Source organism: Liolophura sinensis, chromosome 8 (assembly GCF_032854445.1).
Source record: "Liolophura sinensis isolate JHLJ2023 chromosome 8, CUHK_Ljap_v2, whole genome shotgun sequence".
NCBI classification, from domain to species: Eukaryota; Metazoa; Mollusca; class Polyplacophora; order Chitonida; family Chitonidae; genus Liolophura; species Liolophura sinensis.
In genome coordinates, this window is record NC_088302.1 from 20,983,001 (window position 1) to 21,007,839 (window position 24,839).

General features: G+C 40.7%; 4 protein-coding genes across 4 annotated transcripts; 1 reads left to right on the forward strand and 3 right to left on the reverse strand.

The window, feature by feature from the left end:
* Window positions 1-1,690: 1,690 nt before the first annotated feature.
* Window positions 1,691-5,343, reverse strand: LOC135472337 (tubulin beta-4B chain-like). Its single transcript, XM_064751800.1, has 5 exons — window positions 5,287-5,343; window positions 4,612-4,720; window positions 3,858-3,860; window positions 3,229-3,584; window positions 1,691-2,509 (listed from the first exon to the last, which is right to left on the reverse strand). The coding sequence occupies exons 1-5, from the start codon at window positions 5,341-5,343 to the stop codon at window positions 1,691-1,693; spliced, it is 1,344 nt and encodes a 447-aa protein (XP_064607870.1).
* Window positions 5,344-10,555: 5,212 nt separating this feature from the next.
* Window positions 10,556-13,154, reverse strand: LOC135472148 (tubulin beta chain-like). Its single transcript, XM_064751511.1, has 4 exons — window positions 13,098-13,154; window positions 12,143-12,251; window positions 11,608-11,963; window positions 10,556-11,374 (listed from the first exon to the last, which is right to left on the reverse strand). The coding sequence occupies exons 1-4, from the start codon at window positions 13,152-13,154 to the stop codon at window positions 10,556-10,558; spliced, it is 1,341 nt and encodes a 446-aa protein (XP_064607581.1).
* A 4,102-nt stretch (window positions 13,155-17,256) lies between these two features.
* On the reverse strand, window positions 17,257-21,862 carry LOC135472905 (tubulin beta chain-like). Its single transcript, XM_064752633.1, has 5 exons — window positions 21,845-21,862; window positions 19,404-19,466; window positions 19,019-19,127; window positions 18,418-18,773; window positions 17,257-18,075 (listed from the first exon to the last, which is right to left on the reverse strand). Exons 2-5 carry the CDS (start codon window positions 19,458-19,460, stop codon window positions 17,257-17,259), a joined length of 1,341 nt encoding a protein of 446 aa, XP_064608703.1. The 5' UTR covers window positions 19,461-19,466; window positions 21,845-21,862.
* On the forward strand, window positions 21,314-24,033 carry LOC135472904 (tubulin beta chain-like). The gene is made up of 4 exons (XM_064752632.1): window positions 21,314-21,370; window positions 21,780-21,888; window positions 22,352-22,707; window positions 23,215-24,033. Exons 1-4 carry the CDS (start codon window positions 21,314-21,316, stop codon window positions 24,031-24,033), a joined length of 1,341 nt encoding a protein of 446 aa, XP_064608702.1.
* Window positions 24,034-24,839: the final 806 nt, after the last annotated feature.

The window sequence follows — 24,839 nt, forward strand, 5'->3', positions numbered from 1 at the left end:
AGAGCAGCGACGACAGTGTGATAACTGGGATATAGTCAAGCTAAATGGTGAAACAGAATACGCTGGGAAAAGGGTAACACAAGTAATTGGTAAAATAATGTACACAAATGTTACCTAGCATTTTAGGTAAGTCACTTGACACGGTAGGACAGTTTTTACTTTTGACGACAAAAGAATTTGAACTCGAAACTCCCATATTGCAGCCACGTTTAACCATCTGGTCTAGGCCAAAAACACTAAATGAAGTATGTATCAGATTAAAGACCAATAAACACTGTCCAGGAAAATGGCTTGATACATTTTTTAGAATTTTCCCAAGAGAGTAAAATGGTTTTAAAACATCATATTCTGTGGTGGTCTCTAGTGACTCAGAGGGTATCAGTGATGTCACATGGATATTTGGATAAAGTTCAGAGACTGGATGTAAATAATCTGTATGTAAACACATCTGGAAAGAAGATATCTGCTAGTCTATGTGTGTTAGGTGGCAAATACCTGACGTTATTGGTCCCAGTATGGTGAGAAATTCATTTATTTATTTATTTATTTGATTGGTGTTTTACGCCGTACTCAAGAATATTTCACTTATACGACGGCGGCCAGCATTATGGTAGGAGGAAACCGGGCAGCGCCAGGGGGAAACCCACGACCATCCGTAGGTTTCTGGAAAACCTTCCCACGTACGGCCGGAGAGGAAACCAGCATGAGCTGGACTTGAACATTGGTGAGAGGCTCCTGGGTCATTACGCTGCGCTAATGCGCTAACCAACTGAGCCACGGAGGCCCCCAGTATGGTGAGAAAATGCCACGGTAGATTCAAACATTTGATTGCATTTGTTTTTTACAATGGCGATAAAATTGTAAAAAATACAAATCCAACTATTCTGACAGTGTTTAATGGTCTTTCATCGGATATATTCTTCAAGTTAGTGTTTTCTCGCCTTTAAGCATCAGCCTTAAAACATTTGCCTTCGTTTTGTGAAGAAGGTTTAAGTTGTGGACTTTATCCAGGGTGGTTTTGTGAAACTAACGCTTGGTATTCTGCTACCCCAGCACTTTATGATCAGACGTTAGCTCGGATATTTTGATTGGTCATATACCGTTATTTGCAAATATATGACCACACAGTAACAAGACGAAAAGCAATGAATGATCGGTCATAAAAATGTTTTATTTTGCAGTATAAAGCTCAGTTTTTAGCAAACAAACTTAAGTACAATGTATCATGAAGGATTGTTGTTCGGGGTCTGTGTACAACGCATACATCCATTCAAATGTTTTATGTCCAAAAGTTATTCAAAAGTTATCTCAGCAATTTTTAAGGAAAGAAAATAACAAAACTGACAAAAACGAAAGTATAATTCCATATAACTTTTAGACCTACGCTTTTCTTCCAGAAAACCTGTTTATAATTAGTATAAACTAGTGCTTCAGCATAACAGGTATAATTACATGCTCGTGATTAATATCAGCCATTAGGTAGATAGAATAAACATGTGGCAACAAGATAAACCCCAATGACGAACGGCCGCATCATCAATTACCAACAGTTTTCTACCAACATAATTTTCTAACCTCAAGAGTTTATTCGTTCGGACGTTTTGTCCAACTCCTGTTCAGTACTCTTTCTAGGTCATTTCTAGGTCATTTCCAGGTCATTTCCAGGTCATTTTCGATTGGTCAGTTTTGTTTAAGCGTCCTCTTCGGCTTCACCTTCCTCGTCAAACTCTCCCTCCTCCTCGGCCGTGGCGTCTTGGTACTGCTGGTACTCGGACACCAAGTCGTTCATGTTGGACTCGGCCTCAGTAAACTCCATCTCGTCCATACCCTCACCAGTGTACCAATGGAGGAAAGCCTTACGACGGAACATGGCCGTGAACTGCTCGGAGATTCGCTTGAACAGCTCTTGGATAGCCGTGCTGTTGCCGATAAATGTGGCGGACATCTTGAGACCGCGTGGAGGAATGTCGCAGACAGCAGTCTTGACGTTGTTGGGGATCCATTCGACAAAGTAGCTGCTGTTCTTGTTCTGTACATTCAGCATTTGTTCGTCGACTTCCTTCATGGACATACGACCACGGAACATAGCAGCCACGGTCAGGTAACGACCATGTCGGGGATCGCAGGCGGCCATCATGTTCTTGGCGTCAAACATCTGCTGGGTGAGTTCTGGCACCGTCAGAGCTCTGTACTGTTGACTACCCCGGGAAGTGAGAGGGGCAAATCCTGGCATGAAGAAGTGGAGACGGGGAAAGGGTACCATGTTGACAGCCAGTTTACGGAGGTCAGCGTTGAGTTGACCGGGGAATCGCAGACAGGTGGTCACACCGGACATCGTGGCGGAGACCAGATGGTTCAAGTCCCCGTATGTTGGGGTGGTCAGCTTCAGTGTTCGGAAACAGATGTCGTAGAGAGCCTCGTTGTCGATGCAAAAGGATTCGTCTGTGTTCTCGACCAGCTGATGGACAGACAGTGTGGCGTTGTAGGGTTCTACAACGGTGTCCGATACCTGCAGTATTAATAGGACACCGAGTTAGCGAGTATATAATCACACGGAATTTTTTAACATTACATGCTCGTGATTAATATTTTGATTTGTTTTTCCATCGACAGAAAATACTGACGCTCCGTCCTATAATACAATTAAATAGGTACAGCATAGAGAGAGAAACCAGAGCATCGATGACAGTGAGATAGCTGGCAAATCGTCACACATAACCAGTAAAATAAAGCCTTTTTCAGTTTACCTCAGTTAGTGAAATAAAGAAATGCAGTGGTTTTAATTGCAGTTTCTTATATGTCAATGTTGTAGAATTACTCAAAATGATACGTTTTCATCTCATTCAACAATTAAAAAATGTTATTCATTTCTAAGGACCGTATGTTTCAGCTGACCTGATGTTTTCATTTCCCGTAAATTGTCTCTATACAACTTGTAGTCAAGCAATGTATGTACCAAATTATTCTACTTAGAATCACAAATAATTTGTTTCAGAGAAATTTGGTCATGCTCTTACAGGACACGCTAGAAATGTATGTAATGTGGTAACACTGAAAGCATTAAAAGGATTATATTTACTTTGGATATTGCATTTTAAATGATCAGGATTCTACTAGTAACCCGTTTATTTTTGACATTTAAGAAGTTAAACTGCTTGATAATATAGCCCGATCTGAAATTGAAATTAAGCTTTCGATTTACTGACGGTGCTCAAAAAATTATCTAACCTTTGGTGAAGGGACGACGGAGAAGGTGTTCATCACCCTGTCGGGGTACTCCTCTCGGATCTTACTGATAAGAAGGGTACCCATTCCAGATCCGGTACCCCCACCCAGAGAGTGGGTTAGCTGGAAGCCCTGCAAACAGTCACAACTCTCAGCTTCTTTGCGAACCACATCGAGAACGGAGTCGACCAGCTCGGCCCCTTCCGTGTAGTGGCCCTTGGCCCAGTTGTTACCGGCACCGCTCTGACCGAAAACAAAGTTATCCGGTCTGAAGATCTGACCGAATGGGCCGGATCGGACGGAATCCATGGTACCGGGCTCCAGATCGACCAGGACGGCGCGGGGCACATATTTGCCTCCTACACAGAAGGAATAGAGGATATCATCCGTGAGGTGTGAGTTCTATAGCCAACATGTATATTCAACGTGATAATTTATGGCCATATAACAAAGTAAACAAAGTAAGCAACATTTTCATTTATATTTTTAAAAAGGTAGACCGTGAAAAACGTATCCTGTTTAATCAATAATGTGAGTGAGAGAGTGAGTGAGTGAGTGCTTGGGGTTTAACGTCGTACTTAACTTTTCAGTCATATGACGACGAAGGAATCCTTAGAGTGCATGTAATGTACCTCCTTGTTGCAGGACGGATTTTCACCACTCTTTTATTTAGTGCTGCCTCACCGAGACGCCTTACCGAAGGCAAGTAAGCCTCCCCGCCCGAGCCATTATACGGATATGGGTCTACTAGTCGTTGCACTACCCACTTAATCCTGAGCACCAAGCGTGGAAGTTGTAAGGCCTTAGGTGTGACTAGAGCCAGGATTGAACCTGGATCTACCGAAGCGGACGCTCTGCCAGCTGAGCTATCGGAGCCGGTCAGTCACTTAATATGAATATTGACTTATTCAAGAGGGTTTGGCGCCGTACTGAAGTTTACACCTATGACGTTAAGTACATCGATGGAGGAAACCGAAGTGCCAGGAGTAAACGACCAACCCTCGCCAGGCAGTCGACTTGAATAGAATTTAAGACGTACAGCATAACGAGATCAGCGTGATGGCTTGCAAATGGTCACACATAACCGATGAAATAGGGTCTCTTGTCAGTTTACTTCATTCAGTGTTTTATTCTAACTGTCCCTGTAAATGCATGAAAAGTAGCAATTTACATTAAAAATTGCAGCGATGTTAATTGCAATTTATTACACGTCACTGGTCTAGAATTACTCAAAATGCTGTGTTGTCATTGCATTTAATATGTAATCATACGTTAAAGATGCAGCCGACAAAGCGATGATTGGATTCGAACACGTGACATCATTGCGTTTCAAATATCTGAGACAGCTGGGCCCACTACGAATACTGATAGGAATGCAATACTAACCTGTTGCCTCATTGTAGTAAACGTTGATTCTCTCTAGCTGGAGATCGGAGTCGCCATGGTAGGTTCCTGTCGGGTCGATGCCGTGCTCATCCGAGATCACCTCCCAGAACTGAAGTGTAAGGAAATCGTGCACTTTTTAGTCACAAAGCAGGAATATTATAATGCAGGATATAAATTTGGATGAATTGATTGTTTGCTTGTTCAGGATCTAACGTCTCCTTTACATTGCTGCGTTCATGTCACTACGGCCTATTTTTGCAGCAAGCCACACCCAGTGCCGACCACGTCCTACTTCGCTGGAATACCTTTCCGAAATTTATGCAGATATGGGGCCAATCAGAACTCGTTACATTAAGCATAAAATGTTATAAAAAGTCTTAAGGATTTCTGGGTTTTTTTCAGTCTTACCCATAATCAGACTCGGGACTGAATTCCGGCCTCTCACTTTCCTATCACACTTTTGAGATAAATATTTAAAGTAGCTTGAGAGGATATTGTACACATGAATTTAGCTGTGAAGTTATATTGAGTAACATAAAAAAATGCGATCTTCAGTAAGTGGCTTTGTGAGGCTACAGGCGAAGGTCGGTGGTCTATTATTTCTTACAAATCTGCTGTCTGTGGTATTAGCGAAACTAAAAACCATTGAAGTTAGGAATGTCTTCCTATCCCCACCTTAGCACCGATCTGGTTTCCGCACTGGCCGGCCTGAAGGTGGACGATTTCTCTCATGGCGTAAGCTGGTCAGGTGAACCGTCTAGTCGAGGGTGAGAATGGAGGAAAGTGTGCTGTTGTCTGAGACTGGTTTCTCCACTGTATTTACGTGCCGTCAGTCCATTTACTCATGGTAACATCCAATATGCCTGCGCCATAAAATATAGTCCGTGATAGCGTGGCTTCTGCGGCATGTGTTGAAGCCTTTAATTCATACATAACTCTGTATGCTGGCGGAAGGATATTGCTATAGAGATTGGATTAGAGAGCAAGTTGGCACCTGTACATATCAGATTGCCCTCACATGGTGAGCGCATTTAGCGGATATATAAAAGTTACCACCTGCGGCTGAGGTGTTCAAGCTACATGATTACCCAGTCGGGATCGTCTTTTGTCACAGAGTTCGCGAAGCGACCGGTGTGACAAAAGACGGCCAAGACTTGTTGATCATGTAACTTGGACACCGAAACCAAACGCGGTAATTGACTTACACCATGGTTTCGCTATTTGGCAAGAATCTAAGTTGGAAGAAGTTTTCTAAATATTAAAAAACACATTAATCAATGCATATGTGACATTTTATGCGTATGGATCGTAAAACAACATATTTCACTAGTTTTGAAAAGCCGGAGAAGGTACGGAAAGCAATGTGATAAAACATTGATACCGTATAAAGTGAATGCATTGGTGTGTATTTCTTTGAAGCTATAGAGATGAACTATTTCTAGCCGCTGTATTCATGTGGTCGTACACGAAGCTCTTAATATGTTATCCTCTTCTCTCTAAACCAGACCGTCCTACCCTACCGGTAGACTTACGGCTACGGTCCTCTGCATAAGGGGAATAACTGGTGACGTGACAAACTACATGGTTGATATGTTTACTTCGTATTATAGTTAATGTTTGCCTTAACCAATTTAGTAAGCTGTTCCAAAAGAACACAAAAAGTTAGCTTACCTTTGCCTGATACCTGTAACAAAGGAAGGACTGAAAGCACAACACACATAAATCATGAAGATCCGCAAGGGCTGGTTCTGATGCAGGTACGTCTAAGTTAAAATCCACCCACACAGTAAGAACGTGTATACACATGGATTCCGATTAGCCGAGAAACCAGCAGAAAACATCAAACAACGTAAATCAAGGGCTGGTGGTTTACCGTTGTCATTGACATTTTTTCCGTCCATTAATCTGACCGTGGTCGTTGAAATGATTTTTTAGCATGGCATTATAATAAGCTTTAATCAAACAAATTAACAATTAAAACTGACAGATAAACAGCAATGTTAGCCACAGCACTGGGATAGATTTTGTCTTACTAAGTTGGTGCATGACTGATAGAGTGTTTATCAGTTTTAATGATTATCACAGCTTGGTTGACCTGGTTCATTTAGCTTATAATTACTTAATTACACTCAGTCACTGGACAACTGTGTAGGGATTCTCTTTGTAAACGATAATTAAGCCTGTATGCCGTGTACATTTTGTGACTATCACCATTGTTTAACATACTCAAGAGTATTTCACTCATATATAATATATATATAACATATATAATTGGTTTACAGGTAGTGGAAAGTGAGTGGCATGCAGGAGTGAACCTCCTGCCTTTGGCAAGGAACTGAGAAATTTTCACTCCTGTCACGTACCAATTTTCATTCACAGAGTGAGCTAGATATACATATGTCTTCTTTTTAGAAGGTAATCGGTTTTCAAAGAACCACAATTGGTCGTCTGTACACAAAAGTCAGTATATTGGGTGTATTATATCTATCAACAACTTTATCTGAATTATGGGTTTAGCCATCCAACCTCACCAAACTGACAAGAGAATCGGATATCTGGCAAACTATATTTATATATGGCACAGTTACTATCATCCATCATCTCAATTGTTTTGGATCGCCACCCATAATATCTGACGCTGTTTTATAAGTAAAATATTCTTGAGTGAGGCGTAAAACGCCAATCGTATAAATGAATAATTATTTTTGATGAACACACTCAATATAACCATTACCGTTTCTTATAGGGCTCTGCCAAGTGACAAAATGAACAGCACTTGACAATCAGCTATTTTTAATGTTTTAACTCTTATTTTAAGTTACAAAATATATTTAACAAAATAATGAAGAACCACAAAAATGCATATGCGTATTGTTTCTGCATTTATTCAATGTCTTTAAATATCTCAGCCACTTTAAGGAAGTGGGGCCTCCATGGCTGGGTTAGCGCGCTAGCACAGCGTAATGACCCAGGAGTCTCTCACCAATGCGGTCGCTTCCTCTCCGCCGTACGTGGGAAGGTCTTCCAGCAACCTGTGGATGGTCGTGGATTTCCCCAGAGCTGTGCCCGGTTTCTACGCATCATAATGCTGGTCACCGCCGTAAAAGTGAAATATTTTTAAGTACGGCGATCAAATAAACACCAATCAAATAAATAAATTAATTAATTAAATTTTAAGGAAGTAAAATGATCCAACTGACTGGTGAAAATACTGGTTCCGAGAGCAGATTCCACTGGGCCACTTTTTACTTCAATCAAAGTTTGAAATGTGATTTAAGTGCTTATATTCTACTGTATGAGTTATAATTAAAAAGTGTTATGTTAAAACAAACATATCAAAATTGGAATCACTCGGGCCGTGAACTGTGCATTTTATTTATTTATGTATTTATTTATTTATTTATTTGATTGGTGTTTTTGCGCCGTACTCAAGAATATTTCACTTATACGACGGTGGCCAGCACTATTGTGGGAGGAAACCGAACAGAACCGGGGGACCCACGACCATCCGCAGATTGCTGCAGACCACTGTGCATTTTAAGGTCTAGTCTATTTCTTTTAGCCATTCGCCCATATTCAGCTGTCTGTAAAATTAGTCCTGCTCGCTACCAAAATTGCCTTTAGCCAGTGACACGTAACAACTTAAGCTCACATGCTGAGCGTCCATATCATTACAATGAAAATGCAGTTAGAATACTTTTTCTGAAGTAATATGTTTAATCCTAAAAGCTTAGTTTCGACACAAAGAACTCATTGCCTCGGGTGATAACATAATTATTCAAAAGCAGGCTGCAGGGTGAACAATGGGCTTGGAGAGTAATTTGTTTGAGAGCAACACAGCCTACACCCCTGTCTCTGCGAATAGACGATATCGCTTTAATTTCCTTACACCCATCTATATCCATACTGCCGTGAGATCCTGTACTACAAGAGACAGAATAAAATTCATTTATTACGATTATATTATACTTAAACGTGTAAAAAAATTTCAAACATGATAGTGTCAGTAACAGGGCTTACAGTTAAACCGATAGCAGTTTAGGTAAGTGGTGTCGTCCTCTGTCAAAACATGTTGAACTCCGCTCAGTATCCAGCAAACCACTGTTTCTGTAATAATTATGAGGTCACCCGAGGCAATGGGTTCTTGCCGTCGAAATCGACCTTTGCAGTTTAACTTTATGAACTAGAAAAATGTTCTAACTTTATTTTCCTTGAAAGAACATAAACTTTCAGCATATCCATGTGTAGAGCTTGTGTTGTTACGTGTCACTGACTAAAGGCAATTTTGGTAGCGAATATGACTGATTTCACAGAGAGCTGAACATGGGCGACTGGATAAAAGAAATATGCTATAGGACTGACTTAAGTAAAAAAAAAATGGCTTTGTGTACTCGCACCCAAAACCATTTTCTCAGCAAGAATATGCTCTTTTAAATAGCTAATATTTATCAAAATGTCACTTCGTATTAGGTTCGTATAATGAATAACGTGGTAGCACCATTATATTGAAAAGATCTATATCACAAAATGTGCCAGCCCATATTCGAGTAAGATTCTCTTTTGAGATCCGAATAAAGCGCTAATATCATATTCAAGTGAACTTTTTATTTCAATATGAATAAAGAATAACGCCATAGAGCGCCATGGATATTCGAGTATACAACTCATTTGACGTAAAAGAACAAAAACGTACTGACACCATGCGTATTCGAATAGACCACTCATCTGAAGTCCGAATAAAGAAATAAACATGTTAGAATGACATCTGAGTAAGCTTGTTATCTGAGAAGCTTACGCCCAATATGAAAAGTTATTTGAGATCTGAATACCGAGTGTGATGCTAGCACGATATTCAGTATTCGAATATCAAATGTAATTTTATCTTCCTTTTTGCCAGCACGTTATTAGAGACCCCAAGAGCGAGATGTGCTTCTAGCACGATATTTAGTTCTTATATTTATTTATTTATTTGATTGGTGATTTACATCGTACTCAAGAATATTTCACTTATACGACGGCGGCAAGCATTATGGAGGGAAATATCGTTTCTTATAGAAAAACGAATACTGAATATTGTGGTAAATATTGGTCGCCGAAAAAACACTTTCTTGAAATTCTTACTCCCAAATAAATCTAGACTATGGACGTACTGGCTAAAAAATTTCTTCCATCGAGACTATTCTCGTGCTGATTTCTCTTCTTTAATGGCGGACGTCAGATTGCCATCTCAAGTCAATAATTCCAACGCCTGGACGATAGAAGAGGGTTTGCCGGTGGAAATTTTATCATATTTTAATCTATTGTGGGGTCAAAGTATATCAAACCTCAGGATGGACTCGAGTTATAAAGGTATGTGAAATGTTCCTGCTGGGCAACATAGGGGCACGAGAAGGACTGTTCTAAGTATGACATGGCCTGATGGGCTAAATGCAATGTGGCAGGAAGAAAAACACATGATGATTGTCTAAAATAATTCTTTATTCTCCTGTATAAATCGAAAACATAAGTATCATAAAGAACGTAGCATACTTATTGTTTTAGATACAAAGTATGCATACAGTCAAATTATTTTTTTTTTTCAGATTGTAAAAGAGGATATTGCAAAACTGAAAAAGGGAAACACTGGCTCAAGTTTTTTTTCATAGCCCGAAAATGCTGAGGGTTTTTTAAATAAATAATACCTAAAACTAATGTCATTATTAGAACCTTAGTGTAAATGGCAATTTCTGGAGACATCAAGTCTTATAACTCAGTAAAGACGTATTGGTAAATGACCGAAAATAAGGTGAAGGATGAACACTATTTATATCATTTTTTAATTCAATAACGAAGGATTCATTAGCAAACCCTTCTAACCTAAAAAAATTCCCATTTTAAAAACTTTTAGTTAAATTCATGTCCATCAGTCGTTTGCAGGTGGTCGTTTCCGATTGGTCAATTCTGTTTAAGCGTCCTCTTCGGCTTCACCTTCCTCGTCAAACTCTCCCTCCTCCTCGGCCGTGGCGTCTTGGTACTGCTGGTACTCGGACACCAAGTCGTTCATGTTGGACTCGGCCTCAGTAAACTCCATCTCGTCCATACCCTCACCGGTGTACCAGTGGAGGAAAGCCTTACGACGGAACATGGCCGTGAACTGCTCGGAGATTCGCTTGAACAACTCTTGGATGGCCGTGCTGTTGCCAATAAATGTGGCCGACATTTTGAGGCCTCGTGGAGGAATGTCACAAACAGCGGTCTTGACGTTGTTGGGGATCCATTCGACAAAGTAACTGCTGTTCTTGTTCTGTACATTCAGCATCTGTTCATCGACTTCCTTCATGGACATACGACCACGGAACATGGCGGCCACAGTAAGGTAACGGCCGTGACGGGGATCGCAGGCGGCCATCATGTTTTTGGCGTCAAACATCTGCTGGGTGAGTTCTGGCACGGTCAGGGCTCTGTACTGTTGACTACCCCGGGAAGTGAGAGGGGCAAATCCTGGCATGAAGAAGTGGAGACGCGGGAAGGGTACCATGTTGACAGCCAGTTTGCGGAGGTCAGCGTTGAGTTGACCGGGGAATCGCAGACAGGTGGTCACACCGGACATTGTGGCGGAGACCAGATGGTTCAAGTCCCCGTATGTTGGGGTGGTCAGCTTCAGGGTCCGGAAGCAAATGTCGTAGAGAGCCTCGTTGTCGATACAGAAGGATTCGTCTGTGTTCTCGACCAGCTGATGGACAGACAAGGTGGCGTTGTATGGTTCCACGACTGTGTCCGATACCTGGAACAAATATGAACACTTCAATATGTGCTGGGAGAGTCCAGAGATTTAGCCTGTTCTAATACATGGCTTGATATTTTTCCGATAGGCTTTATCGTTGCCTTATAAATAAAATTTCAAACAATAATGCGAACTAGTGGTCTCATAGTCTTCACCAACTTATATCGCATGATGTTTTAATTGGTTAAATCAAAAAAAACAATTTAAATGCTAGTATTATACAATGTACAAACCTTTGGTGAAGGGACGACGGAGAAGGTATTCATCACCCTATCAGGGTACTCCTCTCGGATCTTGCTGATAAGAAGGGTACCCATTCCAGATCCGGTTCCCCCACCCAGAGAGTGGGTCAGTTGGAAGCCCTGCAGACAGTCACAGCTCTCAGCTTCTTTGCGAACCACATCGAGAACGGAGTCGACCAGTTCGGCCCCTTCCGTGTAGTGGCCCTTGGCCCAGTTGTTACCGGCACCGCTCTGACCGAAAACAAAGTTATCCGGTCTGAAGATCTGACCGAATGGGCCGGATCGGACGGAATCCATGGTACCGGGCTCCAGATCGACCAGGACGGCACGAGGCACATATTTGCCTCCTGCAAGTAAAAGATATCGAAATAAATTAAAAGACTGTAGATAAGAGAACAACTAATCAGTTGAGGAATCGTTATCGTTATTTGGGATATCTGTTTTTAGTATAGGACAGATTTTAGGGCTAGGGCCACGATGCGCTTCGAACCCTTTTTCTCAGGTCAGAAAGAAAGTGTTTTCATACCTGTGGCCTCATTGTAGTACACGTTGATTCTCTCCAGCTGGAGATCGGAATCGCCATGGTAGGTTCCTGTCGGGTCGATGCCGTGCTCGTCAGAGATAACCTCCCAGAACTGAAATGAGGGTAAATAGCTTATTCAATTGCTGTGTGGAGTAAAAACTGTTTTTTTTTTTTTGTTTGTTTGTTTTTTTGGATTATGATGAAGAACACTTATAACTTGTTCACCATATAATGTCCATTTTTGTTACTTCTCTTTGGTAAGTATTATTGTAAATGGTGTCTGACAAGAAGCTGTATACATTCGTAGTTTGGGGACAACGATCAATTGTACTGGTAGAATTAAGAGTATACAAAGGAATACCCATTAGGAAATGAATTACTGTGCTCTGTGTCTGTACATGGGTGTACACGTGCATTTAAAGGTCGTGAAATTCTTGTAATTAGAAGGACACAAAACGACATTTGAGGATTCGAACTCGTGTGTTTTATGACTGCCTATGTTCATGGAATTCTGAATAGATTTAGGCATTCAGCACATTTTTCCATGATAAATAGGAAAAATAATTCATCATGTAATTATGTGTGAAAATGTATACCACATTCTGTCATTTGTTCATAGTACATATTTTGCATCCTTTGAACTGTTTTATTTTCTTCAGAAACCGCTATTGGTGAATGAAATGTTTGCCAATTTTATACAGTTTATATAAAATGGTTGTAAGCGTAATGACTCAGGAGCCTCTCACCAATGCGCTTGCTGTGAGTTCAAGTCCAGCTCATGCTGGCTTCCTCTCCGGCCGTACGTGGGAAAGTCTGGCAGCAGCCTGCGGATCGTCGTGGATTTCCACGGGTTCTGCCCGGTTTCCACCCACCATAATGCTGGCCGCCGTCGTATAAGTGAAATATTCTTGAGTACGGTGTAAAACACCAATCAGATAAATCCATATAAAATGCTTACCTTGGCGCCGATCTGGTTTCCGCACTGGCCGGCCTGAAGGTGGACGATTTCTCTCATGGTGACAGGTGGTTGGTTGAACCGGTTGGTTAAGGATGAAAGGGAAAGGAAATCGTTTGATGCCTTTAGCCATGCTTGCCTCTCTTTTATACCCCATTACTGTCGAACAACTCTTGGTAACGATCTAATAGCGCGGCGAAACGTAGTCCACAGGTCTGTTTTAACCAATGATACGATTATTACAGCTAGGGGACTACTTTGCGGAGTAATAGGTACATAGAGAACGTCCGCTCTTGCCAGAGCTTGTCATAACGTGCTATAATCAATGTATTAACAAATGCTGTCAATGGGCGGTCTAGAACAGTTGAATAACAGATTAGATTAGTGCTGTTTGTAGCACCAGTAAGTACAAAAAACACACAATCTCAAGTCACACCATAATTCGAAGTTTTGTTCTTTTTATGGGTATTAAAAAACATATACCTTCAAGGGTTTGAATGAAGTTGACCTCAATCTTCCCAGCATGAATATTTTCTATTCAAATCAGGATAAAAAATCTGATATACTCCAATACTCTATTAAGAACGGTCAGTCTGCACTCTGTCTAAGTGAATACAATCCAAGTAACAATTTATTCTTGTAAGTACACACTTACTGAGAAAGACAAAACAATAAAATCTAAATATGGATGGGGTGGTGGACCAGGCTAAACCATACCACGTACAATGCCGAAATTTAGCATGTGAACGTAATATAATACACAAATATTTGCTAAAATACGTATTTTTTTATATTAGCGGAGGAGGAGACACTGTCCCCTTTTTAACTAGAGACATAAATATAATCGTAATTGATGAGGCTTTCTCACATTTTGTGTTACAAGTATAATAGAATCAATTTAAATACACTTGGTCTACGATGATGCAATTTCTTAACATATAGAGTCCTTAGTTCCTTATAAGCAGGACGAATCAAAACAAAATTGATCCCACACTCTTCTACTTTAACACGCCTTGCTTCTCTGAGTGGTACATTTTCAAATGTTCCTCTTTCTATTTGTAATATATGGAAGGAATTTTTTAATTTTTGCCATAAGATGTCTAAATTTAAATGGAATATTTTTACACAGGTAGAATTAAAGTGCGTAACTGTCAAGTAAATGCCTATACAGTAGACTTTTGGACATACCTTATAAATCACTGTGAACCTCTTGTATATTGTGATCTTTAGCCGATTGACTAAACAGTTGTAGTGAGAGTGATCGACATTTTCGACATATTGTTGCTCCCATAAATACTTAAAACCGTGTATTTTTAGTTCTAATTAGGGGTTCAAACCTATCAGGCTTAACTCCCTATTAACATCGATAGGACTATTATTATTATCAGCAATTTTGTGCTACATTTTCTGAGAAAATGACAAATGGTACATTCTAGAAACTTTAGTATGTTTTAGGAAAGGATCTAAAGCTGTGCTTTTTAAGTTTTGGAAATATTTGGTCGCGTGGCTTGGTAGGGGGGGGCATATCGGATTTTGTTAGAAACCCCCAAAATCTAGTCTTCAGAACGAGTGATGCGAATGAGCCGAAGTTGAAACTGCCGTTGCACAAAGCCTAGGCATGTTCAATTTGTTCATGAGGATGTTTCTCGGTAGAAAATTGTATAAGCTTACTATTGGGTGAAAATGTCTCGTGACAAAAATATTCCCTTTTTTTGCTAATAATTTCTACATTTCTCCACATGAAGTCAAAATTTAGAAACTGTTTACGATGCATAGCTTTTGATACTGGAAGTTGAAATTTAGACACTGTCATACGCATGTGTACAATGTACGAGTTAAGTCATACCAATGTGGTAGTGATACACATGCGCATCAGTGGTGTCTGGCATGCTCAAGACAGAACATATGCATGTTAAACCTGATGTTATGGTGCTGTGTAATCCCTCGTATCGAGCTGTCATAATTGACCATCCGATTAACATACAAGTAAACAAACACATAACAGACCCCTTGGTCCTAAGATAACATTGATTAGGGGGATAATTTCAATTCTCAAAGCCCAAAAATAAGTTTTAAAATTTTATTTCAAATTTTGACATGTCAGAAATGGCCTCGTAGAAATGGCCTCGTGGAATCGGCCCCTGAGCACGAATCCTTTCTTTTTTTCCCTGCGATGTATACTTTTGTCGCAAATTGCCATCAAATAGCAAAAAAAGCGCAATTACCCTCATGGCAGAAAACTGTTACAGCTGTAAAACTGAAAATCGCTGTGTAAAAAGGGCTATCTATGTACTGTGTGTGAAACTACCTCAGCTGTGTTCAAAACCAGAGGATATGCAAGCCATGACTTGTCCAAAAGCCGACAAATGCTTTGGCAACAAACTTTTTGTATGTTAGATATTGGCTGTCTTGCATTAAATAGGTGTTACCGTGAATTAGAATGGATAGTTGTTAAGCTATGTTATAACGTAAAGTGTGGAAACTATAGCGAAATCATACGTGAATCCTGGTTGAGAGCGCGTGTTGTCCTCTAGCTATCCTTAACATTAACGTGATCTGCGTGGTGGAAGTATAAGGGTGAACATTTGTTAGATATGTATTTTATTGATTGATGCATAACTGCGTGCTGAAAAAAATTTTCAGGAAGCTACAGTGTCTAATGCAAAACAGATATTTCTGTGCAACTGGAGCAGGCAACCATTCTTTGATTTTATGACCTATACGTTGTCTCAGTGTATGTTTGGAGCCGTATAAGTCGCATGCTTGTCATACAACAGGAAAGGAAGAGCAAAACAGGAATGAAAGTAGAAGTAGCCTCACGAGCGTGTCAACAGCTGTCATTCTCAACCATAGTCAGCTTCGCTTCTTGAGATGAACAGTGTCTTGTACTGGGACCGTATCCTCGCTTTACCATACCAGGTCTTTTCTTCCAACGGGACATTTCGTTGAGAATTTATTTGTTTTTTGTTTTCAACGCCTGGATGATAGTTAGCTCACCGGTGGAAGTTTTACCATCTTTTAAACTCGAATAGCTTGTGGATTCCAAACTCCAAGTATGCAAAATCTTTCGACGGACTCGAGTCATAAAGGTATATGAGATGTTCCTGCTGGGGAGCATACGGGCACGAGAACGATTATAAGTACTAAGTCAGTAAGGGGCCTCCGTGGCTCAGTTGGTCAGCGCGCTAGCGCAGCGTAATGACTCAGTAGTCTCCCACCAATGCGGCCGCAGTGAGTTCAAGTCCAGCTCATGCTGGCTTCCTCTCCGGCCGTACGTGGGAATGTCTTCCAGCAACCTGCGGATGGTCTTGGATTTGCCCCGGGCTCTGCCCGGTTTCCACCCACCATAATGCTGGCCGCCTACGTATAAGTGAAATATTCTTGAGTACGGCATAAAATACCAATCAAATAAATAAATAAACTGAGTCAGTAGGACATGACTTGATGGGCTAAATGCAATTTGGCAGGAGGAAAAAAACACATGATGATTGGCTAAAATAATTCGTTATTCTGATGTTTAATTCGAAAAAATAAGTATCATGAAAAATGTAACATGTTTATTGTTTCAGATACAAAGTATGCACAGTCAAATTTTTGGTTCAGATTGTAGAAGAGGATATTGCAAAACTCAAAAAGGAACCAATGGCTCCAGTTTTTTCAAAGCCCTAATATGCTGAGGGTTTTTTAAATAAATAATACCTAAAAGTAATGTCATTATTAGAACCTTAGTGTAAATGGCAATTTCTAGAGGCATCAAGTCTATAACTCAGTAATGACGTCAAATTATGTTTGTGTCAAAGTTACAGAGAAGGATATTTCAAAACCGAAAAAGGGAAATAATGTTTCCAGTTGTTTTCATAGGCCAAAAATGCTGGGGTTTCTTTTAATAAATAATACCAAGAAGTAACGTTACTTTTAAAACCGTTGTATGAAGGGCAATTTCTGGGGGTATCATAATTTTTTATAACTCAGTAATGACCTACTGGCAAATGGCCGAAAGTAAGTTTAAGGATGAACACCATCTATATGAAAAATTAAATTAAATAACGAAGGATTCATTAGCAAATCTTTTTAACTTAAAAAGTCCCCATTTTAAAACGCTTTGTTAAATTCATGTCCATTAGTCGCTTCCAGGTAGTCTTTTCCGATTGGTCAATTCTGTTTAAGCGTCCTCTTCGGCTTCACCTTCCTCGTCAAACTCTCCCTCCTCCTCGGCCGTGGCGTCTTGGTACTGCTGGTACTCGGACACCAAGTCGTTCATGTTGGACTCGGCCTCAGTAAACTCCATCTCGTCCATACCCTCACCTGTGTACCAATGGAGGAAAGCCTTACGACGAAACATGGCGGTGAACTGTTCGGAGATTCGCTTGAACAGCTCTTGGATGGCCGTGCTGTTGCCAATAAATGTGGCGGACATCTTGAGACCTCTGGGAGGAATGTCGCAGACAGCGGTCTTGACGTTGTTGGGGATCCATTCGACAAAGTAACTGCTGTTCTTGTTCTGTACATTCAACATTTGTTCGTCCACTTCCTTCATGGACATACGACCACGGAACATGGCGGCGACGGTCAGGTAACGACCGTGACGGGGATCGCAGGCGGCCATCATGTTTTTGGCGTCAAACATCTGCTGGGTGAGTTCTGGGACAGTCAGTGCTCTGTACTGTTGGCTACCACGGGAGGTAAGAGGGGCAAATCCTGGCATGAAGAAGTGGAGACGGGGAAAGGGTACCATGTTGACAGCCAGTTTACGGAGGTCAGCGTTGAGTTGACCTGGGAATCGTAGACAGGTGGTCACACCGGACATTGTGGCGGAGACCAGATGGTTCAAGTCTCCGTATGTTGGGGTGGTCAGCTTCAGTGTTCGGAAACAGATGTCGTAGAGAGCCTCGTTGTCGATGCAGAATGATTCGTCGGTGTTCTCGACCAGCTGATGGACAGACAAGGTGGCGTTGTATGGTTCTACAACTGTATCTGATACCTAAAACAAGAATAGGACACTTGAATACACAGAGAAAACGAAATATATAATTACAAATTACAGGTTACACGTTTCCCCAAAGTTTACAGGCTGGAAAGAAAATATTTATATTTTTTGTTTTTTTTTGCATGTAGACCAAATCCACTGTATATTGTCACAGTCCAAAGGTAGATATTTTTTCCAGTGGCAAATATTACAATCATTATTTGTTTTGTTCGCCACGTTATATACCTTTACATGTAGGAAGAGGCGTAGCGGCTGAATTACATAAGAACATTATACCTTATGGGAAATATTAATGTTCTCTTTGATTTTTCGGTAGCGCGTAAAATATTATCTTACCTTTGGCGAAGGGACGACGGAGAAGGTGTTCATCACCCTATCGGGGTACTCCTCTCGGATCTTACTGATAAGAAGGGTACCCATTCCAGATCCGGTACCCCCACCCAGAGAGTGGGTCAGTTGGAAGCCCTGCAGACAGTCACAGCTCTCCGCCTCTTTTCGGACCACGTCGAGAACGGAGTCGACCAGCTCGGCCCCTTCCGTGTAGTGGCCCTTGGCCCAGTTGTTACCGGCACCGCTCTGACCGAAAACAAAGTTATCCGGTCTGAAGATCTGACCGAATGGACCAGAGCGAACGGAATCCATGGTACCGGGCTCCAGATCAACCAGGACGGCACGAGGCACATATTTGCCTCCTGCAAGTAAAAGATGTCGAAACAAATTTTCTTAGGGAAGAGACGAATTAGTCAGTTAAATGAAGAATTTATAAAACATTACAGAGGAGATTTGAGAAATTATATTATATACAAAGTGGTTCAAGTAACGAGTAACTGTTATTGTTATTTGGGATGTATCTTTTTTAGCAAAGCACAGGTTAGGGCGCTGGGTCCACTGTGGGTTTTGAAACCTGACTCAAGACAGACTAAAAGTGTTTTCATACCTGTGGCCTCATTGTAGTAGACGTTGATTCTCTCTAGCTGCAGATCGGAATCGCCATGGTAGGTTCCCGTCGGGTCGATGCCGTGCTCGTCCGAAATAACTTCCCAGAACTAAAAAGAGTGCAAGCAGCTTATAGCTCATAGTTATTCCGTTATCTCCTGATGAACAATTTTTATTGCTTACAGTAATTATACCTTTGAAAATGAATAAACTATAAAATCATACTTTTATACGTGAAAACGTGCATTAAAAACAGAACTTCTGTCCAATGTTTTTGTATATCGATTACTTGTTTTGCATTCTGTGGACTGTTTTGTTTTCTTTCGAAACAACTGTTGCTGAATAAAATGTTTTTCAATTTTAGATGGTTTATATAAAATACTTACCTTGGCACCGATCTGGTTTCCGCACTGGCCGGCCTGAAGGTGGACGATTTCTCTCATGGTGATAGGTGGTTTGTTGAACCGGCTGGTTAAGGGTGAAAAGGAAAGGAAATTGTTTGATAACTTCAGCTATACTGGCTACCCTTTTATACCACATTACTGTTGAACTACTCTTAGCAACGAACGAATGCCGCGACGAAAAGTAGTCCACAGGGTCTGCATAAACCAATGACACAGTTATTGGTGCCGGAATACTTCTTTGCGGAGTAATACCCCCATAAAACAACGTTCGCCCTTAACAGAGCTTGTCAAAACCTGCTGTAATCAATGTATTATCAAATGACGTCAACGGGCGTTCGAGAAAAGCTGAATAACATCATAGACTAGCGCTGTTTGTATTACCATCAGGCTCCATCTTTGAAGCACCAGCGAGTAAAACATGGAATTTATAATAAACAAACAAACAAACTGAATTTGCCCCATAGTTTTCTGCAATCAGTCGGCATTAAAAGCAAATAGCCTGCGGCGTTTGAATAACGTATTGATCTCTCTTCCCAGCATGAATTTTTCCATTCAAATCAGGAATATAACCCGATTATCGACCAATACTCTATTAACACTGGTAAATCCGCACTCGAGTGGGTATAAGCTATAGATGTATGTGAAAAGTGTAATTTTAACCGCTTTATTTTCCACTGAATATATTTTATATTCGATTTATAAATGATAAAATTTCTGTACAAAGAATATAGAACAAACTTTATTGTTATCAAGATAACCCACCATGTGTGTTAGAGTATTTATTTGTCTTAAATTAGCCAAATATATTTACATACTGTTTTGCTCGGTTTGGGTTCACGAATAAATTATAATTTGAACATGGTGCTATATTCATAACAAGTTCAACAAATACTCCCATGGCTACATGTATTTCTAAATTCAACCCCAAATGAGGTGGAAACATATTCGGGATTTGTTGGGATAATTTAAACAGAAATGAAATATGTATGAGGGTCGAACTTTAACCCAAAAGAGAATAAATCCTGGAGAGTTCACATGGTCACCATCCACTCATTTCCTTTAACCCCACACCTTATAAGTTAAAGACCTCTCTCCCCAACCCAACATCGAGAGAATAGAGGGATCGTCTCCATAAACTGAATCCTATTTGATGTAAGTTAATAGCAAAAACTCTGTGGGTAAAATTATAGCTTTTATTTATTTTATTTTTTTACTTATGCTATCACCAAAGCCATACTTTTCACCGAAATGATCTGTACAAAATGTCATTTGAAACTCCCACATTTATTAAAATCATTTAAAAACGTTATTTCGTGTCTGTTCCACAAAACTTTAAAGTACCGTAAAGGAAAAAAAAGTAATTTTACTTTCAGGAAGGTGCGTCAGTTACATTCCCAGTAAATATGTTTTGTGTATTTAGATATGTACATGGAATAAAAGCTACTCATGGCGTTACACCATATCGGAAATATTACAGCTACATCGTTACTGCGGACCATTCAAAATGCGCCACCAACAAACGGTATGCCGTGTATTGCCCAATATGCTTATGTAATATGAATAATATGCCAGCACTCCAGCAGCTCCATGCTGTGACTTAACGGATTAGGGTTTAATGTAATTACTTGTTATACATTACCTCTCCTATACCACCCAGCCTAACACCCCGCTACCCCCATGGAGTTATACAGTAGATTAGTTACACTGGGTTGGCGATGGTAAGTTGGGGCTTCTCCCTAACACAGTGTTGCTACGGCCACAAGTTTCTATGTATTTCTCACGTGGGTGCATACGTATAAATACAGCCAACAAACCCATGTGAAAGTATCACTTCGAGCCAGTGTCTCCAAAGCAATCAACCGCACCGTTTGAGTTCATTTCTTCCAATCACCATGAGAGAAATTGTTCACCTCCAGGCCGGCCAGTGCGGGAACCAGATCGGTGCTAAGGTGAGATATGTTACCCAGACATTTCAAAATTTCCTGCTTTCCTGGACCAAGTGAAGAGTTTGTGTTTAAGTGTTTTCCTGTGCAATGAAAAAGGAGTCAAACACCAATTAAGTTTCACATCGCTTCGTTCATGTTTGTCTTCCGTTACCTTCCGTTGTCTAATTTTTTCGCCTAATGATATCAGTCTATAATGATATGTAGTTGTAAAAATGGAATAGATAATAGTAAAGGGGATCGGGTTTATGAGTTGAGAAAACTGGGTGAGGACACCTAAACAAGCCTAGCAAGTAACCTTGGGTGTTATACAGAAATAATCGAAGAGACGCTATGTTATTTTTTCCTTATTATTATTAACATACTTGCTGAAAGTATATAGGGATATTAATCTCAGTAATGATCTACTTTTCAGTTCTGGGAGGTTATCTCTGACGAGCACGGCATCGACCCGACAGGAACCTACCATGGCGATTCCGATCTCCAGCTAGAAAGAATCAACGTCTACTACAATGAGGCCACAGGTTTGTGTATTCTCCTACATTCGGTACGCGGCGCTTCACAAAAATCCTTACACCCTTTTTCTCATTTTGAGTATATTCAGATCCCCAAATGCTATAGATTAAAAATTATTCAAAACGTATATTTTCTGTTAACTGAGATCAATGAATCAGCGACTCATACGTAAAAACGGCTTATCAGTGAATTGGGTAATACAAGTATTTAATAATTTTCCATGCCCGAACCATTACGTGTAGAGTTTAAGAATGAGTCATAGCTCATTCTCGTAGTCTTTAATTAAGTTTAGTGTCATATTATGACGCTTTTTAAAGAATCCTGTTTTACACAGCAGAAATAATAATCTTTTAATCCTTTGCTGAGTACATTTCATCTAAGGCGATGTAGGATTTAAATAAAGAATAATTTACATGAAAGTACAACCTAAATTCAAATCCATTTTAAATAATACTTTGTTATTTTTCACAGGAGGTAAATATGTGCCTCGTGCCGTCCTGGTCGATCTGGAGCCCGGTACCATGGATTCTGTCCGATCCGGTCCATTCGGTCAGATCTTCAGACCGGATAACTTCGTTTTCGGTCAGAGCGGTGCCGGTAACAACTGGGCCAAGGGCCACTACACGGAAGGGGCCGAGCTGGTCGACTCCGTTCTCGATGTGGTCCGAAAAGAGGCAGAGAGCTGTGACTGTTTGCAGGGCTTCCAACTGACTCACTCTCTGGGTGGGGGTACCGGATCTGGAATGGGTACCCTTCTTATCAGCAAGATCCGAGAAGAATATCCCGATAGGGTGATGAACACCTTCTCCGTCGTTCCTTCACCAAAGGTTTGTACAATATCACAAAATAATATCTTGCCACTACTTGTAGATAAATCAATATTGAGATGTTCAGGCCACAGATATTGGATAATGACCTAATGTCGCAGAGTGTATGAAAGTGTATGAAAACAACAGCATTGGGAGAAGAAAGTTCAAGAAAGTAGAACCTAAGTTTGACGATAATTGCATCGACTGGAGGTGTCACACACAGGAGTAAAGCAGAGTAAAGTAAAACAATAATAGATAATAAAGCGTGCGCCATCGAAATGATCACTGAAATCCCCGAGCGTATGTAAAGCAGATGGATTTAATTTTGAAATGTTTTCGTGTTAAAGCACATTCACCACAAGACATTTTTTATTCATTTTAGATCAAAGTAGATCAAAAACAACTGCAGTTAAATATTACGCTCTGCAAGTTGGTTTTTAAATTTGGATAACATGTACATCGCTTTTATGCTTGTTTAATGGTTGGAGATGTTCTTGCTCTCAGTGTTTGTTAATTCTTTTGTAGGTATCAGATACAGTCGTGGAACCATACAACGCTACCTTGTCTGTCCATCAGCTGGTCGAGAACACAGACGAATCCTTCTGTATCGATAACGAGGCTCTCTACGACATTTGTTTCCGGACCCTGAAGCTGACCACCCCAACATACGGAGACTTGAACCATCTGGTCTCCGCCACGATGTCCGGTGTGACCACCTGTCTGCGATTCCCCGGTCAACTCAACGCTGACCTCCGTAAACTGGCTGTCAACATGGTACCCTTCCCGCGTCTCCACTTCTTCATGCCAGGATTTGCCCCTCTCACTTCCCGGGGTAGCCAACAATACAGAGCTCTGACAGTGCCAGAACTCACCCAGCAGATGTTTGATGCCAAGAACATGATGGCCGCCTGCGATCCCCGTCACGGTCGTTACCTGACCGTGGCCGCCATGTTCCGCGGTCGTATGTCCATGAAGGAAGTGGACGAACAGATGTTGAATGTACAGAACAAGAACAGCAGCTACTTTGTCGAATGGATCCCCAACAACGTCAAGACCGCTGTCTGTGACATTCCTCCCAGAGGTCTCAAGATGTCCGCCACATTTATCGGTAACAGCACGGCTATCCAAGAGCTGTTCAAGCGAATCTCCGAACAGTTCACGGCCATGTTCCGTCGTAAGGCTTTCCTCCATTGGTATACCGGTGAGGGTATGGACGAGATGGAGTTTACTGAGGCCGAGTCCAACATGAACGACTTGGTGTCGAGTACCAGCAATACCAAGACGCCACGGCCGAGGAGGATGGAGAGTTTGACGAGGAAGGTGAAGCCGAAGAGGATGCCTTAAACAAAACTAACCAATGGGAAATTACCTGGAAACGATCTACTGGCAACGACTAAAGGACATGACTTGAACGAAACGTTTTAACAAAGAAACTGATTTGTTATATGTTAGAATATTTCGTTAATGCAAGAATACATGAGCATAATTGGCAGTTGAATCATTTGTCATTATTTATCAATTTTATACAGTGGGTTCAGCTAGTGAACAAATGTTTATAATAGTTCGCTACCTCCAGAAATAGTATTATAAGTTAAACTGCATTTCTGAGAAAAAATGTTATTTTTGGTACCGGTAAGAATCTGTTGCATTTTTAGATCATTTTCGTTTAAAAAAAAGCATCTGGAACAATTATTTTTGCTTTCAATTTTCGCCATTTTCTAACTTTTACATCAAAGATATCTCAAAGCATATAAACATTGTAACTTCATTTGTTTCTAAAAGCATTAATTTGAACGGCAGAATAAAAAATATTTTATTCGATTATATCTGGTGTTTTATCGTTTCACATTTTATTTTTTTCTTTACAACGCCATTTTCATACTGAGCATGACCATTCAGGACATATTTGAGACGACCAGATAGCAAATGACAACACGCGCTGCGTTTGCTTGATGCCCGTACGTCAAGGTGGCGTAAACATTGCGTCCAACACCTGTCGTGCTGGTTGCCAATGGTAGTAACGTAAATCTCGTGCTTCGTGAATCTTGCCTCCGATTTTCCTCTTGAATGTTAAATTTGGTGTGTGTGGGGGGGGGGGGAGGGGGGGCAGTGCGTAGGACCGATCAGCCTTTCAACTTTTTGACGTAACT

Coding starts and splice junctions, on each gene's coding strand:
- LOC135472337 (XM_064751800.1), bottom strand. CDS start 5,343: ATGAGAGAAATCGTCCACCTTCAGGCCGGCCAGTGCGGAAACCAGATC. Junction 4,721..5,286: donor GAAACCAGATCGGTGCTAAG/GTGGGGATAGGA, acceptor CTTACACTTCAG/TTCTGGGAGGTGATCTCGGA. Junction 2,510..3,228: donor CCGTCGTCCCTTCACCAAAG/GTTAGATAATTT, acceptor TTAATACTGCAG/GTATCGGACACCGTTGTAGA.
- LOC135472148 (XM_064751511.1), bottom strand. CDS start 13,154: ATGAGAGAAATCGTCCACCTTCAGGCCGGCCAGTGCGGAAACCAGATC. Junction 12,252..13,097: donor GAAACCAGATCGGCGCCAAG/GTAAGCATTTTA, acceptor CCCTCATTTCAG/TTCTGGGAGGTTATCTCTGA. Junction 11,964..12,142: donor GTACTACAATGAGGCCACAG/GTATGAAAACAC, acceptor TTTTACTTGCAG/GAGGCAAATATGTGCCTCGT.
- LOC135472905 (XM_064752633.1), bottom strand. CDS start 19,460: ATGAGAGAAATCGTCCACCTTCAGGCCGGCCAGTGCGGAAACCAGATC. Junction 19,128..19,403: donor GAAACCAGATCGGTGCCAAG/GTAAGTATTTTA, acceptor CACTCTTTTTAG/TTCTGGGAAGTTATTTCGGA. Junction 18,774..19,018: donor CTACTACAATGAGGCCACAG/GTATGAAAACAC, acceptor TTTTACTTGCAG/GAGGCAAATATGTGCCTCGT.
- LOC135472904 (XM_064752632.1), top strand. CDS start 21,314: ATGAGAGAAATTGTTCACCTCCAGGCCGGCCAGTGCGGGAACCAGATC. Junction 21,371..21,779: donor GGAACCAGATCGGTGCTAAG/GTGAGATATGTT, acceptor TCTACTTTTCAG/TTCTGGGAGGTTATCTCTGA. Junction 21,889..22,351: donor CTACTACAATGAGGCCACAG/GTTTGTGTATTC, acceptor TATTTTTCACAG/GAGGTAAATATGTGCCTCGT.